Source organism: Anser brachyrhynchus, assembly GCF_964034855.1.
Source record: "Anser brachyrhynchus genome assembly, chromosome: 13".
Classification (NCBI taxonomy): domain Eukaryota; kingdom Metazoa; phylum Chordata; class Aves; order Anseriformes; family Anatidae; genus Anser; species Anser brachyrhynchus.
In genome coordinates, this window is record NC_137708.1 from 1,711,370 (window position 1) to 1,734,811 (window position 23,442).

At 55.0% G+C, this 23,442-nt stretch overlaps 2 protein-coding genes across 6 annotated transcripts in view; both read left to right on the forward strand.

The window, feature by feature from the left end:
* The window catches only part of EDA (ectodysplasin A), a 76,501-nt gene extending 61,944 nt beyond the window's left edge, over positions 1 to 14,557 (forward strand). The window contains exons 3-8 of one of the 5 annotated variants that reach the window (XM_080554287.1): positions 45 to 74; positions 3,805 to 3,984; positions 4,931 to 4,965; positions 5,316 to 5,367; positions 8,163 to 8,284; positions 10,269 to 14,557. In XM_080554287.1, coding sequence (XP_080410413.1) covers positions 45 to 74; positions 3,805 to 3,984; positions 4,931 to 4,965; positions 5,316 to 5,367; positions 8,163 to 8,284; positions 10,269 to 10,520 — 671 coding nt within the window. In that variant the 3' untranslated portion in view covers positions 10,521 to 14,557. Of the gene's footprint in view, positions 1 to 44; positions 75 to 3,804; positions 3,985 to 4,930; positions 4,966 to 5,315; positions 5,368 to 8,153; positions 8,285 to 10,268 lie in introns of all 5 variants that reach the window. The other 4 variants (XM_080554288.1, XM_080554285.1, XM_080554286.1 and 1 more) reach the window with 4 other exon arrangements.
* Positions 14,558 to 14,646: 89 nt separating this feature from the next.
* LOC308177292 (transforming growth factor beta activator LRRC32-like) lies at positions 14,647 to 19,390 on the forward strand. Its single transcript, XM_080554274.1, has 2 exons — positions 14,647 to 16,456; positions 17,406 to 19,390. The coding sequence occupies exons 1-2, from the start codon at positions 16,337 to 16,339 to the stop codon at positions 19,377 to 19,379; spliced, it is 2,094 nt and encodes a 697-aa protein (XP_080410400.1). The 5' UTR covers positions 14,647 to 16,336; the 3' UTR covers positions 19,380 to 19,390.
* The last annotated feature ends 4,052 nt before the right edge of the window (positions 19,391 to 23,442 follow it).

Here is a 23,442-nt window from a genome sequence, read left to right on the forward strand (position 1 = left end):
TGAAATGATCGCTGAATCTCAACAGTTTTTTATTTTCTTTGCAGGTCCAAGTTCAGTTAAAAACAAGAAAAAGGGTAAGTTTGAGTTTTAATTTAATTTTATTTCAATGGCCCCTTGCTGTGCCTGTGTAAGACTGCCCCAGCTATGAATTCCCTTTAACCAATATGAATGAGAAAACCAATGAGGCGTTCAGCCCTCAGCAAATAGCAAGGATTAACGCAGCGTGTGTTGATAAAGCAGGCTGCGTGTTGCTCCTACAAGCCCTTATTGCTATGGCAGGATTGCATTCCCTAGCAGCAGCAGTGTGGGGTTATAGATATTTACTGAAGCCGTCTTTAAGAGCTGAAGGAAGTTAATTGCACTGTATAGGAGTAATTCCAAAGGTGCCGTAATTAAATCGTTGAGCTGTCGTGTACCAGCGATGGCGAGCTGCGTGCTGTTAGCGCAGCCATCTTTGCTGGAACAGCTTTAGTTTTCTTCTCTGTTCTCCCATGGATCTTGCTGCAGGTTGGTGTCTACTTCCAGCTCACCAAATGAAATGTGAATAAACCCTGCAGCTTCTGGTCAAGCATTAAACTCACGAGCGTTGTCTTATGTTTCCATACTGAGGTATCCTGTCTGACTTTCTTACCCTGTTCCTCAAGCTGTCTGCAATACGTAATTGATTATTTTGTAAAACGCAGGTTGGCGAGTTTCTGTGATTTGAGTTTTCAGCACGCAGCCCTGTGTTTCGTGAGGTGTCTGATGCCATCTCTTCTTGCGTGGGGCTCCTTGAGAACACTTAATAGGCATGCATTTGTTTGCTACCAGGAACTTAAGCGAGCCAAAGGATCTGCTTTATAGGCTTATTCTCAAAAATATGCAACAGCCCTGATTTTAGGGAAGCGGGATCCAATTGCCTGTTTTTGCTGCTCGTAACGATCGAAACGCTCCTGCGAGTGTTTCGAACACTGCGGCGCTCCCCTGTCGCAGGTTGCAGGAAAGGCATCAGCTGTGTGCAACTCAGGGGCTCCCCCAGACGTGCTGTCCCTGAACCACACGGCGCTCAGCGCTGGTGCTCCCGCTACCCAGGGCTTCCAGCAGAAACCTGGCCGCTGCACCGGCTGCACGTGCCGCTGTGACCGCGCCGCGCCGCGTCGGTGCTCCTTGCATGCGACCTCGGGATTTATGGCTGAGAGGTCGGGACAGGCCGCGGTCGGGAACTTCGCTTGTATTTACCCTCCAAAGCAGCATAAAATTTTATGTTCAGAAACCTTGTCCTAACAAAACTCCGAAACCCTAAACCCGCGCTAAATCAGCTGAACTAATAACAAGTGGTGCCTGTGGTGTTCGTAGCAGTTTTGGAGTGGCTGAGGGATCTCGTAGAGCTGTATTACATGCAGCTGTAGTGCTGTATAAAAGATTGCAGTTTTATGGTGTTGTCGCTTTTTTTTTTTTAAAGAATTAGAGCTTATTGTTTAGTGAATGACAGTTAAGGAAAGCGTACCGATTGTGCCTGGTTCAGTCGGCTTGGGGGTGAAGGAGGCACTCGCTGGAGAGCTGTGCGGAGCTGGGGAGTGCCACGGGACGTTCTCAAACCTCTGCAGATCCATCAGGTACGGCAGCTCTGCACGAGGCCTCGTGTGCTGTGCAGGAGGCACGTGCTGCCTGCCTGACCCAACGCTTCGACTTTGTGCTCAGGCTCGTCGTTAACCGCTGAGTGCTCGCAGGAGCTGGGTTTTGAGAGCTGGTTTCGGCTGTGCGATGGCTTCCCCTGCTTGGTGTGAGCACCTGGCGCAGACCCCACGGCGCACAGGACTCTTGGGAATGAGGACTTCTCGTGTGGCCGTATTCTGCCCCGATAAGTGGCTCTTTAAAAAAAAAAAAAAAAAGTTGAGAGAAAAGAAAGGGGAAGCAGTGGCATCTCATTCCCCACATATCCTCCTAAAAGCGTCTGCAGGCTTTCCCAGCTTCCTGGCGCGCTGCTTGTTTTGCACCACAGCTCGGCCATGAATGGTCCCCTCAGTGGGAAGATGAATCGAGCTTTATCCGCACTGAGAACTATTTTTTGCCTTGTGACTTTAACAGACGGGATTGCATTAATACAGAGAAGTAGTTGAAATTACTTGAAGGAGCAAGAATGCATAGAAAATAAGTGTCCCTGTGCGGCTTCAGAATTATGTGCAATTGTTTTACTGCTAAACTAGCAGCTAATTTAGTCGCAGACCAGATTTCTGAGACAGATTAGTTAAAACAGCTGTAATGGGTGTCCCTCTTGGGAAAGAAAGCAAGGAGAGACAGCCGCAGGATTCCTGCCTTAGTGCCTGTGATCCTGCAGTGGGATTGTCTAGATGGAAGGGGTGTGAATGAAAAGAATTCGGTCAGCGTGCTGTAGGGGAAAAAGGTACGGGTTTGGATTCAAGCTGAGAATTTCCAAGACCTGTCATTATCCTGGGGAGGAGGAGGCGGAGAATTGCTGGATTAGAGGAAGCCTGGCTTGTGGCCAGCTCAGATTCGAAGGCACCTCTGCTAATGTGGGCAAAAACACTGCAGGTAACAATTTGTCCCCTTAAGCCGTTGCCCCGTTTTTGTAGGATACCAGTATTACCGCAATATTATTTTAGTTATGAGTATTTAGCTTAACTTAGCTTTCTACTTTAAACGAAGCACACGATAGCATTCTGCTTCCTTTGGACCTAGAAACGAAAAGCGGGGCTGGAGGTTAATTCTGTGCGGCCGACTGACTCTCGGCCCCGTGGCAGTGCGGAAAGGAGCAGCTGGGTGCTGGGGCAGGTGACGCGGGAAGGGACCGCGTGGCACACTGCCACTGAGCGGCACAGCTCTCCCTTGGCCGTGGCTGGTGGCCGCGGTGCACCGGATTAGATCCTTCCAGTTCTGCACGAACTGAAATAGTTCATTTCTTGTGGTTTGGTCCCACCACAGCGATGCATAGTTAGTAGAGAAACAAGTACATAAATGTAGACAGAAACCATACCCATAGTCTTTGTTTTCTATCGTTGCTGTTGTCTAAAAAATGGTTTAATTCTGTGCCTGAGCAGACTTTGTTGCAGCAGTTGATGAAACAGCTTTGCCATGTTAGTAAAGCTTTTTGGCGTAGAAGCTGTTAGAAAACCGCTCTTTAAAAACTACATCAAAAGACCATAATTTGTCACGGGGATCTGGAAAATCAGGAAACCGCAGGTCAGGTTTTCCCTGCAGACCTTACTTCGGTCCCCTGTGTGCGTGCCTGATCAGAGTCTTTGCTTCTACTTGCAGTCTTCTTGCATCGTTGCGCTTTCTTTTCCCATCCTTTGTCCTTGTGCCTGATGCAAGGTGCTCAAGGAACGCGGCAGTTCTGCGGTGCTTTCCTCCTCGGGGTTCAGCTAGCCGTCCCTTCGGCCCTCCACCCAAAGCCCAGGCTGGGCACTGAGTTACTCTGAGGCACTGAGCATCTGAGTGCTTCATGCAATGCTCAGTGCTGGGATGCTGCGGGGAGGGAAGGGGCGAGAGCAGGAGCTGCAGCTCGGCTCCGAACTGCCCTCTGGAGGAGTCCCTGGGCCAGGGGATCGGTGGCACGTGGTCACGTCCCTACAGGCTGCGTGCTGCTGACGTTAAAGATGTAGATATGAAGGCATATGGGTACAGCAGGTGAGGAAGGTTGCAGCTGTTCTACGTCAAAAAGCTATTTTCGTTGTAAAATCAAGAAATGGTGGAATGTTTTCGGGGTTGCCTGCTGTGGCCCATCCGACCGGGTGTTCCTCCTTGTTGGGGCTGGAGCGGGGCTGAAGTGGGAAACGCTAACGCTTGGCCTTGTGTTTTTTCCAGGTAAGAAGGCCGGTCCTCCGGGGCCCAACGGACCCCAGGGGCCACCGGGCCCTCCTGGCCCCCAGGGCCCCCCCGGCATTCCTGGTATCCCCGGGATTCCCGGCACCACCGTCATGGGGCCCCCCGGCCCCCCCGGCCCACCAGGCCCTCAGGGACCGCCCGGGCTGCAGGGCCCCTCAGGTAACCGCCCGTCCCCGTGGCTGGGTGCCCCCCTCTGCCTTCATTCCTGACACAAACCCCATTTCTGCATCCGGACCGGGGAGGGTGCTGCTTAACACGAGCACTAAAACATCCCGGGAGCACGAGAAACCAAGTCAGTTGGGTTTTGCCATACAAGTCAGATGAAAATATATTTTTCTGCTGTGGTCCTTGGTTGTGTTTCTCTTTGCTCCTGTGTTTCTGTATGATACTATTCCTCCGTGGAGTCATATGCCAATTATTTTGTAAAAATCCCTGAATTTAATTACTCTTTAAAATGCATGTTAGTGGAAGCTCACATCACTGTTGTTTGTGCTATGCACATGAACAGTCTGGTATTAAAAAATGCTTCTTCAGAGAAATCAGGGCTGTCACCCTATGGCTTGCATGGCTCTCAAAGGAAAACTCGGTTGACTTTTCAGTTTATGTCTCAGAAACTGCTGAAGCACAGGCCAGCAGCAGCATGAGGTCCTTAGCACTCTAGAGTGCTGCCCACAAGCATCTCCTCTTTAATAGAGATTTGGCTCTCGGAGAAAAGAGATTTCAGCATGGAGCTTGAATGCAGTGAATGACCTGCGTTACTGCGGAGTCAAACTTGTAATCTTTGCAGCCAAGAGTCTTCGTTACCACTACTGATCAGCAAAGGAGTTGTGCAATTTTTCCTTCTAGTGGAAACTGGTTGAATATCGTTGGGGCATTTTGATGATGCTAGGCAGAATGCGGGAATAAAGTAAGAAAGTACGATGAGGCTTTTTCTTACTTGCATACTTTCTAACATGAAGCCGTACCCCATATAGCTGTTAACATCCTCCTCCTGCTATAAATGAGTCTTTAATGTTTGTTATGGGGTAAGAGTTTTCTTCATAGGAATATTTACTGCAGCTCTTTCAAGCATAACTCTGCAGTGATGTGAAATTGCATTTTGCAGGTGCCACAGACAAGGCAGGCTCCAGAGACATCCAGGTTGGTTGATTTTCTTTCAAGTTACCGGTTATGTTTGCCAACGTGCCAAACCCACCCCTTCCCCTCTGTGCTAAATCATAGCTCCACAAAATGAGCGACTGAGCTCACTTTTCTCATTGCTCAAGAGCAAGCCGTGTTAATCTGGCTTGGGCTTCTCACTTCTTGCCCAGTAATTGAACATGTTGTTCTCAGCTGCTCCCATCTTTTTTTTAATTTGTTTGTTTATGAAAAGCAGTAATGATCTCAGAGTACTGTCATGTACCGGTCGGCAAAGCCGTGAAGCCATGTCGGTTACTGTAAAACGACGCGGTGTTTCTGACCAACTTTAAATCCCTGTAATCTCTTTGCAGCCAGCTGTGGTCCACCTTCAAGGCCAAGGCTCAGCAATCCAAGTGAAGAATGGTAAGGATCTCATGATATTGGCACTTACTGAACCTGTCCTGCAGCCCATGTCACATACCTGGATCTAAGACCACTCTTTGACAGGGGGCATCGATTACTGACCGTGACAGTCTGATTCCCATTGCCCAAACGCTTCAGAGGAGCTTTCTGCTCAGTGTCCAGCCCCATTTCTTTTGTGCTCAGACTTCCCAGTTTGTCTCTATTCTCCCAGAACTCCAGCCCCACTGGGTCTCGCTTCCCCTTGGCCCCCAGATAGTGTGCCTCCTCCCACCTGTTGTTAAATCAGTTTTCCTCAGCCCCTTGACCGGCCAGCCTTCTTTCCCAGCCTGTTTTGTTGTTGTTGTTTTCTATTGTAAGCCTGCAGTATATCCCCTTCCTGTCGAAACCCCATTAGCCTGTGTTTTTCCCCATTTCCCCATGAATATATTTCAGGGGAAAGCGCAGCTCCAGAGAGAGCTGCGAGGACACAGAGACACACAGCTGCTAGCTCCTCCTGCCTTGCCCCGCTGCAGGCAAGCACACCCTGCAGCTCCCCAGCCCCCTGAGCATCCCCCCCACGTCTGTAACTCGGCCCAGGTCCTGCCGAGCCATTTCACATCCACCAGCAGTTCTCAGCTCTCCTCCTTCCTCCCCGAATCCCTCTCCGATTTCTGCTCGGGTTTCTGCTCCTCTTGCCAACAGCTGGGTCTCATTCATTAGCTGCTGTCTCTCGGCTGGCGATGTCTCGCTGTGCTGGAGAGGAGCTGGCTTGTCCCCTGCCTGGACCCCGGGGAGCCCTGGGGACAGGGCTGCAGGACCCGTGGTCACCGTCTTCTGCACCGTGCGTGGGACGGTGAGGGCTGGCCAGGGCTCCTGTGGAAAGGCTCGGTTTATCTCTTCCACCAGGCGTGAGCTGACGTTTCTCACGGTTAGGGAAGTATCCTTCGAGCTGAATGTCTTTCCTGCAGCGGGGCGAGGGAAAGCTCCCAAAAACAAAAAGGAAATGGGCCGTTTCTAACAACAGCACGAGGGAAAAGATGCTGTTTTGCTTATGTTCAGAAAGTAATTATCCCGTCATTAATGGGAACCGTGTATGTTTACAGAGTGTACGCTACTCTCTAAGAGTGGGAATTACCCTGTAACCGTCCTTCCCTGCTGCTCGGGAACAATCCCCTGCTCTGAGCCTGCCTTCCTTGGGCACTCAGGCATTAATGCTGTCCAGCTGACAGTGAGCAGAAGCCACAGCCTGCCGGCTTAGCAGCCAGGGGCAGGCAGCAGAAAAGCAGACGAAGACTGGGAGGAAAGAGAGTTGCATTTGATAAAACCTACAGACCTGGTGCTGTTCTCGGCACGTAGCAGCGTGTCCTTGGGATGTGCCCGTCCAGGGAACAGAGGTCTGCTGGTGCTGTCAGCTATCCTGCTGGCTCCAGTGGCAGAGGCCTGGGTGGCGGCTCTGTAAACCCCTAACTGTGTGCTGAGGACCCCAGTATAGGTTCGTGTGGTGTGACGTGATGCCATTTTACTTTGTTGTTATTTTGACTTTTTTAAATCTAGGAAATGTAATCACACAGCGTTCATTAAAACAATGCTAGTTGTAAAGTCAAGAACGTTGAAGTCAAGGGATATCAGAATTAAAATCAATTGTACAACCCTAAATTGGCCTCCATGCACATATCTGTCCTGAGAGACTATTTCAGGCCATAGTTGCACACCATTTTTTTCCATAATACTTTTGTTTATTTTGCTGCAAGGCCCAGTTTTCTTCTACGGAAGATCCCAGGGCTTAAAATGAAGGTGAAGGCTGTGTCTTCGTGCTCAGCAGCACTGAGTGGGGCAGGCAGATTTGCCACATTTAGTCCAATTCCCGTAAGGACAGGAATCACTGTTCTCATCTTGCCATCATCCTCATGAAGTAGCTGTCTGCAGCACGCTGTGGAAGTTTTACTTCGTTTGGTGTGGAAACTGGGTAGAGAGGTGTGGGGAGGGGAATGAATGAAGAGATGGGAAGTTGAGGACATTTAATAGCCTTCTGGCTGGGTAATGTCAGCTGGGAATCTTGCCTGGAGGGCTGGATTCTGATCCTACCCTTCTGCAGAGTTTCTTCCATGATACCAGGGAAGTCACCAGCAGCAAAGGGCCAAAATTTCAAGAGGCGCCTGGGGTCTGAGCTGCAGAAGTGCTGCTGTAACCACAGCTACCAGAAGCTGCTTGTGCTCTGTGGCTGAACAGGCAGAGTGTCAAAAACCAGCCCCTGGCCTCGGAGCTGAATTTAGAAAACACAGCAAATACATTGAAGTACTGGCACTGATTTCCATGTGCCAGTGTCCTTGCTGTGCAGTGGGGATGATAGCACTTACTCTTGATGAGAACATTTTGTCAGGGCTGGGAAACACTCAGCTACGATGATAAGCTCACCTTAGCCTCAGGAGAAGATGAGCTCGTCTGTATCCGATGCTGGGGATGAATGCAGTGTAGTACAAAAGGCCACGTGCTGATTCAGGGGTGAGAAGAGGGACTCCTAACAAGGATAAGCAGAGATGGAAATCGCTCATCCTGCACGCTGCATGATGTGGGTGTCCCATTCAGACAGCAGCTAGTGCTGGTGTCATCAGAGCTAGTGCCGTGGGAAGGAGTCAAAACTAGCACAGCACGGTCCTTAATTCTGGGGTTTTCTTGCCAAGTTTGACTTTTCAACATGGGTCTGTGTCAGGCGTTGTGTATGAAACCTTGCAATGTCACTGTATTTCTGTGCTCCCGCGCTTTTCATCCTGACGGGTACTGAGTGACTGCCATTTTCTCATACTGAGATCTTTCAGGTGGAGTCCTCAATGACTGGTCTCGCATCACTATGAACCCCAAGGTGTTTAAGCTGCATGCCCGCAGTGGGGAGCTGGAGGTACTGGTGGACGGCACATACTTCATCTATAGTCAGGTAGAAGTGAGTACGGTCCTAGGCCTAACTCCTATTCTTGTGTTCCAATGGAAGCCTTGCATGAACCACGAGAGGGCTCCAGACAACTAGCAAATGCCAAGAACTTGTATGTACCTTTAACCACTTCATGCTCTAGGAGATGTGTGTCGGAGGAAGAAGTTAGAGTTTGGAAGTGCGAGGTCAGACGTTTCGCCATGACACCAGCTGCAAGAGATTAGTTACTGCGACACGCGCGCAGGCGCCCCACCAAATCCCATATGCCACCAATGACTTGTTCCCCCACCATATTGTCTGCGCAGTCAGTCAGCAGCAAATCTAAACCTTATTGCAGAGCAAGAGTCCCAGCAGGAGGCTGGGCTCTGTGCTTTAAGAGGGATGTCATACCAAAACCCTGACAACTTGTGATCATTGAGAAACCGTGTCGCTCTCTGTAAGCGTAGGACTCCCAGCCGGGGTGGCTTGGCCAAACTCCAGCCCAGGTAATTCCATTTTGCCTCCACATTCTTTGTGTAGCTTCAGAGGGACACGATGTGCCAGCAGCCTTGCTGTGCAGCAGGATGGCTCAGCTGCTGCTTTAGCTGGTACCAGCGATGGATGTACAGAGCTGCCTAGGTAGAAAGTACTGAACAAAATAATTCATATTGTGATTTAGGATATAGGAATTAAAACATAATTTCCTTTTCTCATTTGGAAAAAATAAATGCAGGAGGCATACTGTCATTTAGCGCAGTGCTCCCAGTCTCTTGCAAGTTTCTGAACAGCTTCTAAGCTGCACGGAGTGTGAGCTGCCACGCTCTACCCAGCCCTTCCACAGCAGGCAGGGTGTCCGGTCACCTGCGGGCTGAAAAGCTGTCCTGGTTCTGGGACAAGATTTTAGCCCCTCCGATCTCCTGATCATGATTTGCTTATATTCGGCTAGCGGGCCCATTGACTGTACCAGGTCAGGTGAAGTGGGCTGTGGATGTCAGGTGAGGTAGGGCTCTTCCATGGAGCTGGTTATGCGTTGGCTTGGATGGGGGCAGGAAAAATAACTCTACATGGGCCAAAGTATAATTGTTTCCCAAGCGCTTCATGCTAATTGCTGGCCATAACACTGGGCCTCTGAAGCTTTTGTCGCTTTAACCCATCGAGGAGAAAAAAGGAGACTCGGCCTTGTTTAGCTTCTGTGGTCACGGAAGATAGGCTAAGAACAACTAGCAGGTGCATCCAAAATGAATAGTTTCCTTCCATCAGGAGGAAGCGGCTCCCTGGGACAGACTTCTCCTTGTGCGAGTCTTTCCCAGGCATCTTGCAGTTCTTCCGAATCAGCACGTGGGAGAGGGTTAAGGAACTGAGCAAGTAACAGTCATGGGGACTTAGTCACTAAATCCAGGAGTTAAATCAGTACAAATACCCTGAGGTCATCCGCCTCCAAGCTGCGGAGGTTGGGAGGGTGTCTTCCCTCTAATAGCTTATGCCTTTGAAAGCGCCTCAAGTCCAGTTACAAAGAAGGCAGCTCCCAGTCATCTTAGGGCATTTTTGATGTCAACACTAAAGGAGGCTCATGGGATCCAGAAAGCAGGACTTGCCAGGTAAGTGAAAGAGGACTTCAGTTAAAATCTTTGTCTGTTTGTTGGATGAAAAGCTCTTTGTAGCAGATAGGTTTGTTCTCAGGTTGCTGTAACTCAGCCTGCACAGGTTTGTAATGTTTCCTGTAAGAAGCAGGGTCTAACGTGAGGATTCCTAGCTGGGCCATAAAGATACTTGGATCTGAAGACACTTGCATGCTTGTATTATTAGTGTGAAGTGAAACACGAAGTTTCCTTACGTTTCATTGGCTTGAGGGTCTTTCTGCCTGAACAAGCCAACCTCCCGTGAGCATGGGTGGCCAGGGGCCGAGGAAGGGATCGTTAGCAGAGGGGCCATACGTATGCCTTGAAAGGAATGTGGACTTCTTCCTGGTGCACAAATACACTGCCTAATAGTCTTTCTTCTTCCTGCTTCACATCAGGTATACTACATAAACTTCACAGATTTTGCCAGCTATGAGGTGGTGGTGGATGAAAAACCCTTTCTGCAATGCACTCGGAGTATTGAGACCGGCAAGACCAACTTCAATACCTGCTATACAGCTGGGGTCTGCCTCCTCAAAGCCAGGCAGAAGATTGCTGTGAAAATGGTCCATGCTGACATCTCCATCAACATGAGCAAGCACACAACTTTCTTTGGGGCTATACGCCTAGGAGATGCACCAGCATCCTAGATGAACTTGGCATATCCAAGGATACTCACAGAACTGCACAGTGCTGCTGTTCATAAGCGTATCAGTATTTCAGGGGGTTCTGTAATCCGGCCATAAAGAAAACTGATCCAGAGCTATTTATTCCTATATGTGAATGCAGGAAGCACAATGTCTTCTGTGACTCGCATGGAGACTTGGATCAAAAAGCTAGCCGAAAAAGCGTTGTGAGGAAGAAAGGCTGTTGTGTCTGCCTTGTCTCAGTATTTCAAGTATTACTGCACTGATATTCTGCTCTGTGATCTTCACATGAGGCTTGTTGAGAGTGATGTGGGTCTCTGCTTCTATGTTGCACTAGCAAGAGCATCCCAGGCAGTAGCAGGAGAAGGTAGACGTCTGTCGAAATGGTCCTGTCTAGGCACTCCTGCTTCTGCCGGCTGACGAAAGCAAGAAATGGGGTTTCTGGTTTGCTGCCTTCTCGGTTCGCACTGGGATGGCAGCATGGTGCGAAGGGAGGTGAATAGGACAGAGTCAGTGGTGTTTACATTCATCCTCAGGAGTGTGAGAAAGGAAGGCGAAGAGCTTGAAAGCAGGCTGCAAAAGCAGTGTGTCTGAGAGGAAGCTAAACACTTAATAGAGCAGGCTTAGCACAGAGAAAACTGCCTCTACATTCCAGAAATTGCAAAGTCCCAAAGATAAAGATGATCCCGGTTCCAGAGCCTCTGCTACTTTCAGCTCCTGCCATTACCCCAGAGGTGTACACTGCCCTAACGGGGGCTGCCTTAAAGTACTGCTGCTGTTACAGCAATTTGTGTTTTTGTTTTGTTTTTTGGTTTGGTTTGTTGGGTTTTTTTGTTTGTTTTTTTTTTGGTCTTTTTAATTAATGTGTTGCAAACCAGAACACATTTCTACAGGCTTCACAGAGCCGTGTAGAGCAGACAAAAGTACTTGTGAAAACACTCTGAAGAAGTTTGTCATGTTTAAGAATAAAATATTCAAACAGGAAAGGTTTTTTTTTTTTTTTCTGTTTTAATAGCAACTGCCCTGCTCTTAGATGTGGTTTTTATCCTTCCTCCCCACACCCTTTTCCTTTTGGCACTCTTCTACCTAAAATGCTCTAATAAGTGGTGATGGAGTCTCTAGCAAAAATGTGTATTTAAGAAGTCTGGTCCAGCATGAAGTCACCACTTTTTCTTTTCCCTGAGCCCTGCTGAGTCTAGTCATAACTCGATTTCTGGTGACTAATAGAGTAGCTGGGACGCTATTGTTTCTTTTGGCTTCTTGAGCAACTCTCCCGTTACCTCCCCTCAACTGGTGAGATCTAAAGCTATAAGATGTGCTTGAGCTGAGCGAGGGGCTGAGACGCTGGCTGCTCTTTGTGTCATGCCTTGGTTTGGGCTTGGTCGTGGCGTTTGTTCGGTTTTGCAACCGGCTTTCTTTTCAGAGCACGTTTCGTTAAGCGAAGAGGGCAGCGGAATTTCAGCCTATATGGCAAAGAGGAAAAGCAGGACTGGGAGCGAGCCCCAAACCGATGCCTTGGGTGATATTAGCCCAGCTCTTGGCCAGCAGCGGAGGCTCGGCCGCGCTCACCTGCAGGGATGCAGGAGCCAGCGTCCACCCGCGGGTAGCGATCGGTGCGGCCGCCCTGGCTGGGGCATTCTTGGCTCCGTTGCTTTTCCCGATCCGTAGCGAGTGATCTCACTTGCCAACTATTGCAGTTATTGGGAGATAAATATTTCTTGGGGGCACCCAGCTTTGGCTTCGGCCTCGCTATTCACAGGAGGCGTGCAGTTTATAAAATAACTGCATGAAAAATTGCCTGCTATTTCTTTTTCAATATGTTCTCCTCCTTTCTAGCCTTAACATGTTGGACTAGCAAGAGCCTTAGGGGTACTTAACTAGTCTTTGTGGTTTATTTCCTTTAAAACGGATTAAGAAGGACATGTTCCTTTGACAAGAATGAATCAGGACAACTGTGTATAGTGAGAACATTAAGCAAATCATTAACAGAATTGCTTTAGAATACAGTCTGAACAGCAAGACTTTGGGGCAAGCATAAATAATGAAATGGCTCGGGAGAGCACGAAGGATGTAGTTTGCATTCTTTGTCCCCCACTGGCAGGATCTGTGATTCGCTTCTGAGTATGGCTGCGGGCAGGAGGAGGCAAAGGGAGAATCCCCCGTTGCTGCGAAAACCCCAGGCAGCGCTGCCAAGCTCCCCCTTGGCGTGTGCGTGGGGCGGCGGGGAGGGGACAGGGGGAGCGGTTCCTGCCTCCCTCCTCGCGAGCAGCAGAAGGCGTTAGGGGCTGCTTCTGGTCTGACACCGCAGCCTGAGCACCGCGACGTGGGCTCAGAGACCGGGGAATACCTGGCTTCGGGTGGCCTTCGTGCCAAGAGCCACCTTCACCGCTGGTCTGAGCGATCGATGCGTCGCCGGCCCTGTGGCAGCCCTGGGGAGTGTTTTATACTTGAAACCCTTGGGCCGCCCAGCAACAAGTTCTCGTTAATGAAGCATTGCAGTGCAGGTTGCCTAGGCTGTAGCGTAGCTTCTTCTGTATGACACTTCTCTGCGCCACCGTCTTCGGTGCCTCTGCAGGTTTCCATAACTGGAGCCAGAAAGGGCTGGAAGCAGCACAAAAGAGCTTGAGGAGGATGCGTGTGGAAGAGTTCAACCACCTCCAGCAGGAACAGGGCCTTGCTCCAGTCTTTCCCTCTGGTGTCTTCTCATTCCGGTGTGTGTCAGTCCCCAGGCTGGCTGAGAAGGAAGCGCCTCGTGGACAGGCCGACATCGGCGTGCTGGAGGCGGTGGCGCAGCGCTCCGGTCCCCGCAGCGGTCACTGCTGCCCTCCCACGTGCCGCCCTTCCTGCCGGCGGCACTCGCTAGCTCGCTCTTACCTCCGTGCCTTAGCTCTGCCGCTCAGTGTTTGGCTGGACTCCACTTGCAGAAATGTAGCAAGCAGCTGATTGGTATTTAATTCATTCAAAACCCTTCTCCCCCCCCCCCCAAGATCCTCTATGCAGACAATCCGTAGGGAAGCCAGCTCTGCTCTTGTGTTCAGGGCACCTTTGGAAGGAAGGATTCTCTCCAGCAAACGCGTTAGGGCATGGCTCCCTGCCCACAAATACCTGTCTGTGCTTTCCTCCAGTGCCTTTCTCGCCCAGGTAAGCAGTTGTGGGCCTACTGCTGCCCCCTGCCAGCCCGTCAGGGGACTCGGCACCGTCCTTCCAGCGTTCGGTGCTCAGAAAAGGGCACCTGGGCTGCAGCTGGAGAGAGATGAGCAAACTACATTGGCTTGGTCCTTCCTTCGTCTGGTGGGGCAGCCCCTCCCCTGGCAATCAGGGGGGCAGAGGGCCCTGTGGAGGCGCTCACTCTCTCGTGGCCCACTGACTTACTGCGTGCCTTCCAGGAGCCCCCCCTTCACTGTCCCCAAAAGTCCCGGCGTGGGCATTTGGAGAAAGTGGAGGAGAGGCTGCGTTTCCCGGTCTGTACCGAGGAGGTACGGGGCAGATGTTCACGTGGGAGTTGCTCCCAGGTGCGCATCTTCCGTGGCTCTGTGAAATCCGGACGTGCTGCAAGCAGCACGCTCCCTGGGGTGTCAGCTCAGAGCTCGGGAGCAAAAAGGCAGCTGGTCACAGCAAGCCCCCTCGCCCCCGTCTGCGAGCTGAGCCTCCTCCGGGCAGGCTGCTCGGGTTTGTTCCATTTCTCTGGCTCACGGACCAGACACTGTCCCCTGTCCAGGCGCAGCTGCGTTCAGTTGCTGCACCCATTTGCAAGCCCGATCCCCCCGTGATGTCTGTGTTCATCCCTTCCAGGTGTAGGAGGAAGCCTCTCCTCAACCTCCCCAGTAAAAACATAATGGGAGAGGAGTTGTGGGAAAAGATACACAACTCCGAGCCTGTTATTTGTCTGAGCTGCACAGAGATATACTGATGCTGTTTTGTGCTTCGACATCTTTATTCAAGACACTATCTGTATATAAAATATACATAATGTATATAAATTAGGATGTAAGTTTATGTAAATTGTCAATATTTTCTTTGCAAATAAAGCTTTTTCCTGATCTCTGGGTGTTCCTCGATGCTCAGCACTGGCAGGTGGTGGGTGCAGAGGAGCTCGTCCGAGGGGTGCTGCTGCCCTGGCTCAGGGATCACCCTCCGTGGGAGCAGGGCACCTAGAACGATGCCCCAAATGAGAGGCAGCACAAGGTGGAGGAGGAAACGAAAGGGGCTTTGTTCTGGTTTTGGGTTTGTGCCAGCATGGCTTAGGGGGCAGGTGGTCTTACAGCTCGGCTCCGGAGCATCCGCGCACCCCACTGCTGAGACCTCGGGTGCCGGGTTTTCTTCAGCACGGGGAGTTCACGGGTTCGGGACGCGAGCGCCCAGGGATTCTCTGCAGAAGTCCCTTGCTTTTGATGAGGGACTTTTGGCTGATTTCACCGCCGTGCCTGCTATGCGGACCCGAGCCCGGTGGCCGGGGCGAGGGCTGGGGTTCCCCGGGAGGTGCCGGTGCGCAGGGCAGCTCCCCGGGAGGTGCTGGCTGGGGGCCGGGGCCGCACAGGTTCAGCCAGGGGTCGGCGGCTGCTCCCGCATCTGCACAGACGTGCGAGCCTCACATCGATCGCCCCCGGGAGCAGTCGAGGGCTGTTCTCCTGCAGCTGCCTTTGGCCCGGGCTGCGGTGGAGCACATCCACCGTCAGGGCACCATCGGGGGAAGCCGGGCTGCTGCATCGTTGGGTGTAACCAGTTGCACAGATATGCAAAAAGGGAAAAATATTATTGTTGTTATTATCATTTATTATTCTGCCAGGCAAGTCTAGGAGCAGAGCAACAGCTCTACCTCTGGAACAACAGCTAAGGCTGGGCAGCAGCCCGGACGCGTTCCTACGGATGGAGGGAGATCAGCCGCCTGGAGCCAAAAAAAGCAGCAGAAGTCCGTTTTGCAGGACTCACCGTGAAGGCTGCTGTGAGGTGGCCCTGTGTCCCCAGGGACTGTGTCACCACTAGGTGGCACAGGGACACGGAGATGTCACCACGAAAACACCTGTGTCCGTGGTGTGCGGCTCTGGGGACCCGGACACAGCCCGGAGCTGCCACAGGAGGTGTCCCCACGTCTCCTGCGTGGCCCAGACGCCCGTTTCCAGGCCTGGTGGGGATGCAGGCATGTGGCAGTGAGGAGCCCAGCCCTGCGCATCCCGCTGGGGACAGGGGAAGGGCTGACAGTGCCAGGGGCCGCGTTCACCCCTGGTCCCCTCTGAGGGCTCTGCTTTGTGCTGGGCACCCCCTGCCCCAGGGGCCGGGCAGTGAAAGCCGCAGCGGTTGGTTCCCAGGGCACACAGGTGCCATGGGGGAGCCCCGGCTGCGGGGCCGGGAGGAGAATTTGCTCCCCTGGGCACCAAGCTCCACTGCGGCCCTGGTGTCCCAGGGGGTCCCAGGGGTCCTGGTGGCTGCTGCTGGGGTCCGGGCACAGCCCAGCCCTGGCACAGGGCAGAGGAAACCGGAGAAGAGCGGGGGAACCCCTGCAGCAACCCTCTGCTTTCCCAGGTAGCAGCTTTCCTCCCTGGCACTTGATTTCCACGGCGGTTTCGGTCGATCACCTGAGCCCCTGCGCAGCCCTGCCTCCTCCCTGCTCCAGCGGTTTCTCTTTCCCTTCCTTGTGGCTTCGTGCACTGTTTTTCCCCTCTGTAGTCGTATGTCTCTCTTCTCCCACTTCCGTAGCTGCGAACACCCCCCCCCCGCGTTATCTCCTTCCCCCATCCCACGCCGAGGCTTATTTATAGCGAGCCCGGCTCGCCGGAGAGCACCGGCGGAGCGGGCAGGGCTGGCAGCGCCCGCAGCCCACCATGCTCCGGCTGGGAGCCCGGCTCGCCGGGCCGCGATGCTTGCTGCTCTGCCTGCTCCCGGCCGTCCTCAGAGCCCAGCCTGGCTGGGAGGGGAGGCCCAAGCCCCTGCCGTGCCAGCAGGTAAGGCTGCTTCCGAGGGCTGTCGCAGCCCCAGCGCTCCCCGCCGGCTCTGAGCTGGGCCCGGGCACCCGTCCCGCTGTGCAGCGCAGGGAGGTTCCAAACGCAAATCCCCCCCGTCCATCCTCATCCGGCCTCCGTCTCCTTTTCCTTCCCTGTCTTCCCACCTCCATCCTCCCCTCGGCTCTCCTGCCTTCAAGCCTCTTTGCCCGGGGCCCTTCCCAGCTGCTCCCCGTCCTGCTGTGCTGGTGGCACCTCGAGCGGTCCCCCCCCAGCTCCACCAAGGCGATGCCCTGGGGTGCCCTTCGAGGGGGACCACTTTGGAGGGAGGGGAAGGTGCAGCCGCCAGGAGGGGACAGGGATGCTCTGGCACTGTCAGTGCTGCCCTTACCCTTTGCCCATGGTGCTTGCAGGGCTGCCTGGGAGGACCACCAGACACCAAGGCTTCTCCTTGCTCAGAAAGAGCAGCAGGCGGAGGTTTTTCCTTCCCTTCTGCGCAGCTCAAATGCGCTTGTCCCCGAGGGCTGAGGCTCGGGGTGTTGGTGATGACCTGCAGAAGCCATCTGATGCCTGCCGGCAGCCCGAGGGGTGTGGGCCACCGAAACGGTGCCATCGGTGACACCAGCCCGCACCAGGGCAGGAGCAGGTGAGCCAGGCCACCGGCTCGGGTGCCACCCTGTCACAGGGCACTGCAAACCAGAAAACCGCACCATCCACAAACATAAAAGCAAAGGCTACGTCCCCCTTCCCCTCTGACAGCCCTCGGCCCTGCAGACAAGCTTCTTGTCTCCTGAGCAGCTTTCGGTGGCCTGGCCCCTTCCCATCGCAGGGTAGGACATGGAACGGGGCTCACCTTCCCATCGCTCAGGCACGTGGAGAAGAGCAGATCCCTGCCTGGTGGTGCCTTTGCACGCCCTGTCCCATGCTGATAGGTTTTCCTGCTTCTCCCTAGAGCCCCACGAAGGTGTCATGCAAGGGTGCTGGCCTGCACAGGTTTCCAGAGGAGCTCGGCCAAGGAGTGAAGTACCTCGAGCTCTCCAACAACTTCATCCGAAACCTGTCGGAGAGCCGCATGCGGGGGTTCGGGCAGCTCGAGCACCTGGACGTGTGCTTCAACCAGCTGGAGGCGGTGTCGGGAGCCGCCCTGGCTCAGCTCCCCCAGCTGCGCTCCCTCCTCCTGGGCTCGAACCGCCTGGACCGCAATTACCTCGCTAACGGGCGAGCCTTCGGCTTGCTCAGCAACATCGAGGTCCTGGACCTGTCGGCAAACAACCTGGAGAGCCACATGGCGGGCCGGTACCTCAGCAGCCTCAGCACGCTGAAGAAGCTGGACCTGTCCGGGAACAGGATGACGAGGCTGCCCGCGGGCATCTTCTGGAGCACGCCGCGCCTGAGCGAGCTCAACCTCAGCAACAACTACATCATGGAAATCGAGGAGGGAGCCTTTGGGGCTCTGGAGGAGCTGGAGGTGGTGAACCTGGCCTTCAATTCCCTCCACTGCATCTCCGGCTTCAGCCTCGGGCAGCTGCGAGTTTTAAACCTGAGCCACAACGCCCTGGAGCTCTTCGTCTCGGAGGAGGGAGAGGAACCCTACCTGCTTCAGGTGCTCGACCTGAGCCACAACAGGCTCCTCTATTTTCCAGAGCTCCCCAGAGCGCATTACCTCACGCACTTAAACCTCTCCAACAACCTCATTGCCTCGCTGGCCCCGAGCTCACGCCACCCAGCAGCGTTCGCGCTGCCCTACGATGAGCTGGCGAGGTTTAACGGGTCCTCCAGCACCGCGGCTGGCCTCACCCGTGTGGCCGACTTGGATCTCAGCAATAACCAGCTGCAGCTGTTCCCATTTGCTTTCTTCCATGGCCTGAGCTCTCTGCACAACCTCAGCGTGGCCATGAATTGTCTCCAGGACGTAACGAGGGAGACGCTTACAGGTGGCACAGAAGGGGACAGCGTGGCCACCTCGCAGGAGAACGTGTCCCTCTCCGTGCGCTCTCTGGACCTCCACGACAACCTCATCCGCGCCTTGCCACGCTGGTTTTTTGATTTTCTGCCCCAGCTGGAAACGATCGACCTGGGCTCCAACAGCCTCCAGCCCTGTGAGAGCCAGGGAGGTGACCGTGGGGGGACGTCGGGAGGGGGCCGTCACGGGGCAGGACCCTGCACCGCTTTCTACAACGTCCCCCACCTGAAGCACCTCAGCCTCTCCAGGAACAACATCACCCGGCTGCAGCCCTACGCCTTCAACCAGACCTCGCTGCTCTCCCTAGACCTGTCCGAGAACACGGGCTTGTCCCTGCCCAAGGCAGCCCTGGGGGGGCTGGAGCTCTCCCTGCAGGAGCTCTGGCTGCGGGGGAACGGGATGGGGGACGGCACGACAGAGCTCCCCTGCCTGGGCGCGCTCAAAGCCTTGGACCTCTCGGGCAATCGCTTGAGCCTTTTGCCCGCGGGTCTTTTCTGCTCCCCGCTGGAAAGCCTGGACGTCCGCGACAACAACCTGCCGGCGCTGGCCAAGCTGGCCGTGGCGAGCTGGGCCCGCAGCCTGCGGGTGCTGTGGGTGGCCGGGAACCCCTTCAGCTGCTGCGGGCTGGGCTGGCTGGACACGCTGCGGGCGGCGCGCGTCCGCCTGCCCGACCTGGAGCGGGCACTCTGCGCCTACCCTCACCGCCGCGGCAACTTCTCGGCCCCGCTCAGCAGCCACCCCTGGTGGCCCTGCCCGCGTCCCAAAGGGGCACCGGCGGCGCTGGTGGTGGTGCTGAGCATCCTGCTGTGCCTGGGCTACGGGGCGTGCTGCCTCCTGAGGAGGGGGCACAAGCCGCCGGGGTGCGGGGCTCTGCGGGGCAGCAGGGTGGGCGGCTTCGTGCCCCGTCCCAAAACGGAGAAGGCAGCCAAGGAGAGGCCAGCAGACGGTGACACTAAAGTGTAGGCCGGTGCTGGGAGCTGCAGCTGTTGGTCAGAATGCTAATTATTATTAATATTATTATTAATATTATTCGGAGCGCACCTTTCCAGCATCTCAGGTGTTTTGCGGAGCAACGTCGGGGCTGAGCCCAGCGCTGGGCAGGCACCAGGAGGGTCTGGGTTCCTGCAGCCCCCTTGCTCTTGAGAAGCAAGGTGTCCCCATCCACGGTAGTTTGTGGAAGAAATTAAATAATTAGTAATTAATTAATACTTAAATAAGTGGCTGCAGGGGGTGGTTCTGCCCTGCCCTCCACCGTTTTCAGCACTAAGGAGAAGAAAGCCCGGCCTGGGCAGCTTGTGTTGGTCTGTCCCTCCCGAAGGCCGCTGTGAAAAGGTGGTTGTCTGCGTAGCCTCACGGCTCTCCCAGCATCCAGGGGCTGGGGCCAGCTCTGGGAAAGGGAAAAGATCAGGGCGTGCCAAAACCTCTTGTGTTTCACATCTCTCTGGTTCCACCTTGAAAGTCCCCAGCCGGCCCAGCGCACGCCACCTCCTCGTCCACACACCTGTTGTGTAGGGGATGTGAGAGCAAAAGGCTTGGAATTCACTTAAAATCCCGATTACCTCTTTCCTTTTTTTTTTTTTCCCTCTCAAGCTTATCATGGTTTTACTGTGAAGCAAAGGGCATTTTTGCTGTAAAACGCACTCCTTCCCCAGGCTGCCTGCATCGCTGCTGGGACGCCAGGGCTGGTGCCCGCGGGTGTTTGCTGGACCTGCTTCCGCACGCAGCCGGCCCCTGCTCCCAGCTCCCCGCAGTCCCTCGGGGTCCTGGCTCACGCCAGCCGCCCTCTGCTCCCCGGGTGTTGCTTTTTGTCTCAGGGGCGCTCCTGGATGGAGCCCCAAACGCTGCTGCAGCCTTCGAGGGGGTGTCCCTGGTACATTTGGTGCATTCCTCATTTCAGCCACCTCCCGGGCTGTACTTTCTGCGTGTTTCACTGTGAGCTGTTCTGCCTCACACCGGTGTCCTCCTCGCCCAAGGCTTGCTGCGGCTGCCATGCCTCGCAGGGACACGGAGCTGGGGACAGCTGTGTGATCTGCAGGGACACTGTGTGCGGTGCTGGGGTTGGTGTCAGGTCTGTCCACGGGCTGCGCCGTCCCCATGGAGCGGCAGCAAAAAGACTCGTGGTGTAGGGTAAGGGGTGGAAGAGAGGTCTGGCCTAGCAAAGGGGCTGGAGAGGCTGCCGGGGCAGGGGGCAACGAGCCTTAACAAAGGAAAAGAAAGCCTGGAGAAGCTTTTTCTTGATTCAAAATGAGGTTAAGAGATCTGTAGAATTTGGAGGTTTGAGCAAATAAATGATTGTGTCAAAATGTCCTGGGTTTGTGCCAAGCTGTAAGGGTATAAATCTGAGTCTGAAAAAAAGAGCAGTGGTGGTTAAAATCTTCTGACCGTTTACAAATTTTCTAGAGAATTAGTTGAGAAATCCAGCAAAACTAATTCTTTCCAGTGGAAAGCTTTCGCATTTCACTGAATCAGTCCGTTTTCAAAGAAAAATAGATTTTATCAGGAATTCCCAACTAGCTGTTCTGCTAACTCATGTGGAAATTACCTTGCCTGCAAGCGGCCTGGGTTAGAGCACGGTTTTGTGTTTTCCCTTTTTCTCCGTGGAGGCAGGAGCTCGAGCTGCTGCAGGCGCCGAGGGCGGTGCTGGCGGGCGCCCCTCGTGCTCCTCACCGGACGGAGCGTGGCGGAGCCCGAATCTCGCCGGCGCTGCTCCGAGCTAACGCTCGGGGAGGTTACACCTTCGGGGTGCTGCGAGGTGTGGAACAGCCGCAGCCCTACATGCTGTGGTGTCCCTCTCCCCCGCTCCGTGTTTCACCCAACAGACGAGCCCACGTGAGTGCACACCGCCGCCGAAGGTATCCCTTTTATTGAATTTTTGCTGACATTCCCGTGCTCCCGAAGGCAGCCGCTCTGACGGAGCACCGTCCTGGCACCCCTGGCTCCCCGCGGCAGGGTGGATTTCGATGCGTCTCTGCCCACTGCGGTGTGAGCTCTGCGCCTTCGGGATGGGACAGGAGGCTGGTGGCAGCGTCCCCGTCCCAGCGGCCGGTCCTGGCTGCATTTCCTCCAGGACACCAGCCCGGGCGTCCCTCCCTTTCGCAGGACTTTGCCACCACTGCTTTCCATTATCGCTCGCTACCACAGCCCCTTCTGCGTGACTCAACAAAACTCCCGTCAGCTATTTCCATCCCGGTTGGCGAGGTCGGGCGTGTTATTCATGACACTTTCTTCCTCTCTGGTGGGGCTCCGGCCGGACGGGGACCTGCCGCTGAACCTCCGGCACGCAGCCTCCCAGCCCGCAGACGCTGGCAGGGAACGGGCTGGGAAAGCAGCTCCCAAACCCTGCGGCAGCTTCGCTCGTCCCTGCCGTCCTGGGCTTGCAGGCAGATGTTCTGCAGCTGGGTGCCCCCACCCCGCGGTCCTGGGGCCCTGGGGACAGGGCGTGCTACACAGCCGGCCCCAGCAGCATGGAAGTGTCCCCAGGTGCCCCGTTCCCCTCGAGCGCGAGCCATCCCAGCTGGAAGGCGCCGCTGGTCCCGGCAGAGCACCCTCAGGGCGAGGAGGGGAAGCGGGCAGGCAGCGTCACCGCGCTCCTGGCGGGGGCTCAGCTGATGGGAGCAGCTCCTGGCAGGTCGCAGCCGCCCACGGACCGCTTCTGAGTATCCGTCCCGTGCTGAGGTCACCGACCGAGCGCGTCGGAAAGAGGAAGGGGGGTGGTTTCCCTGCGGGAAGGCAGCGCCCTGCAGCAGGACGGTCACCTGCTGCCACCGTGGCCACCACCAGTGCCACCAGCCCGGGCAGCTCCAGGTCCTGTCCACACCTCTGGGACACGGTGGGAGGTGGCCGGGACACACGGAGTGAGGCTGGATGTCGGCACCGCACGGCAGCGTGCCACCACCCCGTGTCACCGCAGCCCGGCAATGTCACAGCCTCCCAGACAAGGGGATGCGGTTCCTCCACGGTGGGTAGGTGAGCGTGGGGTGCGGAGGGCACCGTCTTCTCCAGGGGCGTGAGAGGAAGACCTGGCGGGAGGGGAGCCCGTGGAAGGTCCTCAGATGAAGCTGCCTCTTGTAAGCCTGGAGCTGCAAGTGACCGCAGGCTGGGATGGTACGCGGTGAGGGATCTCCACGTGCTTGCTCAGTTCACAAACCATTCGCTGTCATTTGCTTTGGCCCCAGCCAGAGTCCTGACGGTGGGCCACGTGGACCTTTGGACATCCGGGACAACCAGCTTCACCTTCCTCTGCTACTCCCCTCCTTGGCCTCTCTGTGGGTGCTGAGCAGCTGGGTGGGACAGGGACATGCCTGCAAGACCTCCTGTGAGCACATGCAGCTCCCGCGACAGCCGGATGCTGAGCAGTGACAGTTTTCCCTACCCTGGCGCCTGTGAACCAGACCTTTGGGCCTGGGCTCCGAGCTCTGAGCCCTGCCCAGCAGCAGGTTCTCTCCTCGCCCTCCCGTGAGCTCCTCCTTGCACCTCCCCAGGGGAACAGGAGCCAGAAGGGCAGGGAGGGACTGGTGGGGCCACGCTCCCCGGGTGCCCTCCCCGCTCCTCTGCGCTCTGAGCCACAGCGCGGGCAGAGAGACCCGGCTGGTCACCACTTCACTTTCCATCCCAGGAGATGCAGGAGGGAAGCCTTTCGCTGGGCTGGGAACCCCCTTCCTCAGCCTCCTGCTGCCCCGAGGCAGCCCGACGTGGAAGTGGAAGGGGTATTTTTAGTACTTGCCCTGCGCTTGCTTCAAGGATGGAGCTAAGAGGAACTGACATCAAACGAAGCGTTGAATTTGCTTTAAAAGGAAGCCTTTTTTTTTTCCTACTGCTCAGTCATCACAAAACTTTTCTGTGAAGAGGGATTGGTGAAAAATCACCTTTTGTAGGAGGCAGACGGAGATTGGCATCAGAAGCCTCCGGACGCCGTTCCCTGTGCTGGCACCGGCTTCTCGCGAACCCGTCTGTGTCCCGTGGTGACCTTGCATCCAAAAACACACCCAAGGAAGCGACGTCCCCCGGAGATCAAAGCTAACGCTCG

What these genes read in the sequence shown, in the direction of transcription:
- LOC308177292 (XM_080554274.1), top strand. Translation starts at nt 16,337, where the DNA reads ATGCTCCGGCTGGGAGCCCGGCTCGCCGGGCCGCGATGCTTGCTGCTC. An exon ending in AGCCCCTGCCGTGCCAGCAG is followed by an intron (nt 16,457 to 17,405) that starts GTAAGGCTGCTT and finishes GCTTCTCCCTAG; the next exon opens with AGCCCCACGAAGGTGTCATG.